At 49.7% G+C, this 6,972-nt stretch overlaps 1 protein-coding gene across 4 annotated transcripts in view; it reads right to left on the bottom strand.

Moving 5' to 3' along the window:
• Positions 1-1,916: 1,916 nt before the first annotated feature.
• AMBRA1 (autophagy and beclin 1 regulator 1) overlaps positions 1,917-6,972 on the bottom strand; it is a 77,116-nt gene continuing 72,060 nt past the window's right edge. For 2 of the 4 annotated variants that reach the window (XM_083164484.1, XM_083164483.1), the window contains exons 17-19: positions 5,965-6,158; positions 5,057-5,161; positions 1,917-4,228 (exon numbers count right to left, since the gene is read on the bottom strand). In XM_083164484.1, the coding sequence (XP_083020610.1) occupies positions 3,852-4,228; positions 5,057-5,161; positions 5,965-6,158 (676 nt within the window). In that variant the 3' untranslated portion in view covers positions 1,917-3,851. Of the gene's footprint in view, positions 4,270-5,046; positions 5,162-5,964; positions 6,159-6,972 lie in introns of all 4 variants that reach the window. The other 2 variants (XM_083164486.1, XM_083164485.1) reach the window with 2 other exon arrangements.

Genomic DNA, 6,972 nt, shown 5'->3' with positions numbered 1-6,972 from the left:
ACATGAACGGAGTTTTATTTGAGAACACCACAAGCGCTAATTCTTCAGTTTACACTCATTTTGCTATATGTTTACACTAGGTGATTATTGGATGTCACCTTAACTGTGGATAAGCTGCATGTGTGTTGTGCGCACCTGTTCACAAATTATTTTTTATTGTCATGTCACACACTACAACTCTCCTCAGCACACCTGGAGCGTGTCAGGTCACACACTGCAGCATGTCGTCATGTCACACACTGCAGCTCTCCCCAGTACACCTGGAGCGTCTCGTCATGTCACACACTGCAGCTCTCCTCAGCACACCTGGAGCACGTCCTTATGTCACACACTGCAGCTTTACTCAGCACACCTGGAGCGTGTCATGTCACACATGGCAGGTTTCCTCAGCACACCTGGAGCGTCTCGTCATGTCACACACTGCAGCTCTCCTCAACACACCTGGAGTGTGTCATGTCACACACTGCAGCTCTCCTCAGCACACCTGGAGCATGTCCTCATGTCACACACTGCAGCTTTACTCAGCACACCTGGAGCGTGTCATGTCACACATGGCAGGTTTCCTCAGCACACCTGGAGTGTGTCATGTCACACATGGCAGGTTTCCTCAGCACACCTGGAGCGTGTCGTCATGTGTCACACTACAACTCTCCTCAGCACACCCGGAACGTGTCAGGTCACACACTGCAGCTCTCCTCAGCACACCTGGAGCGTGTGGTCATGTCACACTACAACTCTCCTCAGCACACCCGGAACGTGTCAGGTCACACACTGCAGCTCTCCTCAGCACACCTGGAGCGTGTCGTCATGTCACACACTGCAGTTCTCCTCAGCACACCTGGAGCGTGTCGTCATGTCACACACTACAGCTCTCCTCAGCACACCCGGAACGTGTCAGGTCACACACTGCAACTCTCCACAGCACACCTGGAGCATGTCAGGTCACACACTGCAACTCTCCTCAGCACACCTGAAGCGTATCATGTCACACACTGCAACTCTCCTCAGCACACCTGGAGCGTGTCGTCATGTCACACACTGCAACTCTCCTCAGCACACCTGGAGCATGTCGTCATGTCACACACTGCAGTTCTCCTCAGCACACCCGGAACGTGTCAGGTCACACACTGCAACTCTCCTCAGCACACCTGGAACGTGTCATGTCACACACTGCAGTTCTCCTCAGCACACCTGGAGCGTGTGGTCATGTCACACACTACAACTCTCCTCAGCACACCCGGAACGTGTCAGGTCACACACTGCAACTCTCCTCAGCACACCTGGAACGTGTCATGTCACACACTGCAGCTCTCCTCAGCACACCTGGAGCGTATCATGTCACACACTGCAACTCTCCTCGGCACACCTGGAGCGCGTCATGTCACACACTGCAACTCTCCTCAGCACACCTGGAGCGTGTCATCATGTCACACACTGCAGTTCTCCTCAGCACACCTGGAGTGTGTCATGTCACACACTGCAGCTCTCCTCAGCACACCTGGAGCATGTCCTCATGTCACACACTGCAGCTCTCCCCAGCACACCTGGAGTGTGTCATGTCACACACTGCAACTCTCCTCAGCACACCTGGAGTGTGTCATGTCACACACTGCAACTCTCCTCAGCACACCTGGAGTGTGTCATGTCACACACTGCAACTCTCCTCAGCACACCTGGAGTGTGTCATGTCACACACTGCAGCTCTCCTCAGCACACCTGGAGTGTGTCATCATGTCACACACTGCAGCTCTCCTCAGCACACCTGGAGTGTGTCATGTCACACACTGCAACTCTCCTCAAAAAACCTGGAGCGTGTCGTCGTGTGACATTGCAGTTTTCACCGGCAAACCTGTCACACGATCTTTGATCTGTACTAACAGGACCGAAATCAAAACACAGAAACAAAAAGAATTCCGTTGGTGTCACAGGGTTTTTACTGGCGTAATGCTCTGCAGATTCAACAATTGTTACATGGATCAAATCATGCCCTAAAGGTCACAATGGGTTATTAGAATGATGCTTTTTGCACAGCACCGTGAAAAAAAGTGTTACACATAAGAGCAAACCAATGAAGCATTACAGATTACTGGAGCGAGGCTCTGTAATTCTTATAATGTTACAGCAGGGCACTGGAGTGAAGCTCTGACAGGGGTGGGGGTACAAAGTATTGAAGGGTGATCCTCCCGTACTCACGGCTACAGAATACATTGCAGCAATGCTATAAATGATACAGCTGGAATTAAAGCAAGGTTCTGCCATAAACGCTAGAGTAAAGCCATTATTGCAGCAATGCTCTGGGGTACCATTAATACAGCCATAGGAGCATTAGTTCTGTGTGTCGGGCAATGCTGAGCAGGCTGTTGCAAACACTCAAGGGGAGAGGAAGGGCACAGACAGCCCCGGACAAGGGAGTTCAGCTATATCTCTTGAGACAACGCACTTGATGTGTGCATCCTGCCTGCCAGTGTTCGGTAGTCCAGGAGCAGCCAGCGAGGGGGGGCAGAATTAAAGTACCGCAGGCTGCATAGTTAAATAAGAGGGGGTAGCATCATATTTTATTTCAATAGTATTTGTCATGCAAGAGCTTTAATATGTAACCCGGTCCCTTCTGTAACATTCACTTTTAATACTGTCAACATCTACTTTGCAGCTGGAGAGAAGGCCCCGGCTGCGCAGCCTGTCGTGTGTGCGCTAGTGGGTGTTTGGGTGAGCTCCCCTTGCGTCAGATAGAGGCTGAACTACAGGGGTTAAAAGGTTGCAGCTGCTGGCATTACCCTTGCCACTGCCAAGTGCGTCTCCTGTAAGCTGCCGATTGCTCTGGCAGGGAAGGAATAACACGGGAGCTGCGCTACTGGCCTTTGGTAAGAATTTGGGCTGACAGATTTATACAAAGCATCGGAGGGGAGGGGATGGGGCACAAGTCATCCACACATTGCAGACAGAGGGTTAAAAAAGCAACTGAGCGGTTATAGACCTGCCAGGGTATACAGGTCACGCTTGCAAAACGACAAAAAGAAAAAAAAAGGAAAGAAAAAAAAAGCCGGTATGAGAAGTCTGACCGCAGCGTATTTCTGGACCTATTTGGCAACCGGAAAAAAATCAGCTTAGTGAATGGGCCGATTTATGGGACATGTGACCACTGCAAGAAGAATGACTACGTGTTCTTATTGGACAAATCTTGTGTTGCTGTTGTTGTGTGTGCGACGGGGGCAAACTGACCGCCCCCCTCATTGACAATAGGCAGCGTGTACGGTGGGCCCTGCTGCATCTGAAAGGAGGTGCAGAGCACCCGGACACGCATGCCTGGTACGGTTGGGAAGCCCCCACTCTTCCCGGTAGTGCATGCATCCCTCCTTGAACTTCCGTCAAGGGCAGTAACAGTCTCATAGCAGCGCCTTGAAATTGACATGGGAAAGATTAGTGCTAACTCCTTCGCCGTGCCCAATATACCTATGAAAAAAAAACAAAAAACAAATAAAAACCTCAATGGGAACCAGGAATCTGGTAGATTCTACTCTTCCCTTCTTGAAGTTCAGCTTCAAGGCAGCAAGACCGAAACCCTTCTTTATAAAAGTGTCTGGGAGATGTTTCCTCTTTGCTAGACAAAGACGATGGGGGGTGTAGAGAAGGGGCAGTGTGAGAAAGGCCAGCTGCGATTTTATTTTTTACTTCTCATCCTAAGCTCTTGCACCTCCCCCTCCACACATTGGAGGGGTCAGCTCTCAAATAAAACTCCTCTCCAAGTCTATAGCACCATAGTCCCCAGCTTGAGAGTACCCCCCCACCGCGAGAGGGGGGGGGGGGAAAGAGTCTGTCCTTACAGCAGTACCAGGTGGGCCAGCCCGACGTCTCTACCTTTCCACACCGGGAAAGGTGCTGCTCGTGGGCTGCATGCTAAGATCACCATTGTTGTTGTTGTTGTTATTGGTCAGTGGGACTGGCTCAGGGAGCAGGGGTCGTCTTGGCTGGAGGGGGTAAAGGTGCCGTTGGAGCTCTGCCACGGTTTCTCTAGAAGTGGAGGGCTGCGGAGAGCGCGGGGTGGAGGTGCGAGAGGCGGGGTCAGCTGCCGTTTGAGAGCTACGGTGGATTCGGTGGCTCACGATGATGTTGTTGCCGAAGCCTCCCATGGATGCCATGGTTGTGCTCTGCTCTCGCTGGACCACTGCAGTCATTCCTCCTTCAGCCATCAGCCGCTGGATTCTGCTCAGAGCATCCTCCTGACCCTCTCCTGTCGGACATGAAGGGGCAGAGTGTGAGGGAAGAGAGGGGCTGTAGTACAATAGAGAGAGAAGCATAAAAAGTGCCGGTATAAGACGTGATGTGCTGAAGAGGAGAGCTGACAAGTTCGGGGAAGTGACCCGCCACGGACACAAAATAAATTCAATACTTCTAAACCGGGAATGTTCAAACGGTGGCCCTCCAGCTGTTGTGAAACTACAAGTCCCATCATGCCTTGCCAGAGTTTTACTGTTAGGGAATGCTACAACTATGGCAAGGTATGCTGGGATATGTAGTTTCACAACAGCTGGAGGGGCCACAGTTTGGACATGCCAAACTAATGGAATGCGAGGAAGGGGTGTGAATCATTATGGACCATGAATGGTCGACAGTCAAAAAAAATTAAATAATTTCAACATGCACTAAAATCGACACAAGCAATAGGTCAACAAGGAAAGGTTTTTCATGTTTTTTTTTTTTTTTTTAAGGTGTCTATGTCGACATAACAGCCCATTAGTGTGATGTGCACCCTCGCCATGCTGCGGTCTAAGTTGCAGTATGAAGTTATCTGAAAGACCTCACATCGACATTTTCACATGTCAAACATTGCCATGTCGACCTACAGCTTGTGTTAACCTTGTGTTAATGTCGACATAGTGCATGTTGACTTTTTAACCATGTCAACCAATAGAGGTCGGGCCTATTGAAATTTGACCTTACAAGCAGAACCAAGGTGGAGGGATCAGAGTGCTTACGCCAAGCACAGCGATGGTTGTAAATCCTTACAGGAGTGTAGAAGTAAGTGTGAGAATAGAGGCCGAGATTTACCCGATCCTACCTGAGCCAGACACATCTGCGGACTCCAGGTTCCCTTCTTGCAACTCTGCTGCAGCTGTGCCGTCCGAAGTGCTGCTGGACTGGGCCACTTGATCATTGGTGGAAACTGATGGAAAGATAGAATAAAATAAATCTCCATTGCAGTGTGAAGGGAGGGGGTCAAGGATTAAAGAGAGAGTCCCACCTTCGTAGTAAAAAGTGTAAAGAGACTACAGATGGAACCAGAAGTCACCTAAGGGGGGGGGGGGGTGTTCCACGCACAATTCATTGCCTTCTGATTGCTACCAGTCTAACAGGGGGCACCGCGGTATAATGAAGGACTTGCATGTTAATGAAACCATTCCCTACCATGGGTCCCGTCGAGCGAGATTCTATAACAAACGCCATGCACAGAGGTTCTGCGCTGTGTTTCAGCAGAGAGCTTTATATGCATATATTATATTGCATTCAAATAGGTTTACTGTGCTCCATTCCCTACCTAAAACAGCGGCTCAGAACTATTGGAGTACTGTCTAGAACCCGGAAATTACATGTCACATGATCCAGAAGAGGGACGCTGCAGCGGTAACACCATAAGACAGCCGAGCGAAGGATTGGTGATGGGACGGAGGAGAGGATAAGATTTAGCAGGCTGTAAGTGGAGGCTGCCCCTCTGCACCAAGCGGAACCCACACACATTTCCCCCACTAAGACCACCGAGTGCAAGCCCCAGGAGTACACTGCCGGTGACTTCTGTGACAGTGGCGGTACCAACTGCCCCAGACCATTATATATATATATATATATATATATATACATACATATACATATATATATATATATAATGTTGCGCCAACACTGGGGATTTATACGCCTCCGTACTCCGATCCCAATGATGCGGCTTGCATTTCTCTTGTGTTGTGACCTTACCCTCGGCACTTGGAGCAGCGGCTCGAGTCTCTGGCACCTCCCGCTCAGTCTGCGTCTCTGCGTTCTGTAGCTGCGGGGCTGGAGTCTGGGTGCCCTGGGAGGTCACTGAAGTGCTTGGATTGCGAGGCTGCAGGCCGATGGCATTCATCAGACCCATGTCTCTGTCTGTCTGTCTCCAGGGGGCACGGGTGGTCCTGGGAAAGGAAGGGAAGAGGACAATGTTTCCTATGAGTCTCCTTAACCAGAAATATACAGTATTTAGTATCCCAGACAGGAGATAACCTCGGAATTGGATCATTGGATAGACAGCATCTAGGTCGACACAAGTATTAGAAATGGGGAAGGTTGACCGTGAAAAGGTTGACATGGGGTTTTTCACGTTTTGTTGTCACGAATGTCCACATGGACACTGGAATGTAGCACAGTGTTCCCTCGCATGGCTCACTATTATATTATTTTATTCTCTCACCACGCCTTAGTGGCTGGTAGGGCATGAAATACCGCCTGTCGGCACATGTCCGGTCCCATAAAAACCACACGTCGACCTTTTGACTGTCGACCTTCCCCATGTTGACCTAATGCTTGTCGACCTAGTGACCGTATCCCATAGCCTCGTGATCAGGCCAGTATATGGGGCTGTTTTTAAAATGACAGTTAGGAGCTGATTAGTTGGTACTTTGGGATAGATGTATGAAGCAGTGATAAGGGAGGAGAAGAGAGTCAGAGGAGGAGTGGCCCATAACAACCAATCAGCTGCTCTGTATAATGTTAGATTATGCAAATTATAGATGTTACTTCAGTGCTGATTGGTTGCCATGGGCCACTCCTCCTCCCTTATCACTGCTTTATACATCTTACCCCTTTATCTCTCTCCCAGATATACGGATATCAGTGCTCAGTATGGAAATGCATTGCGTACTGTAGCGCTCCACCTGCGTCGTTTATATCCTACTGCAATTCCTCTAAGCATCCCTCTATTCAATGAAAAATCTGGCCACCCTGATCCCA

The sequence above is a fragment of the Crinia signifera genome, chromosome 11, assembly GCF_055691185.1.
Source record: "Crinia signifera chromosome 11, ASM5569118v1, whole genome shotgun sequence".
NCBI lineage: Eukaryota > Metazoa > Chordata > Amphibia > Anura > Myobatrachidae > Crinia > Crinia signifera.
Note: the sequence above shows the minus strand (reverse complement) of the source record. Positions and strands in the feature narration are given on the sequence as shown.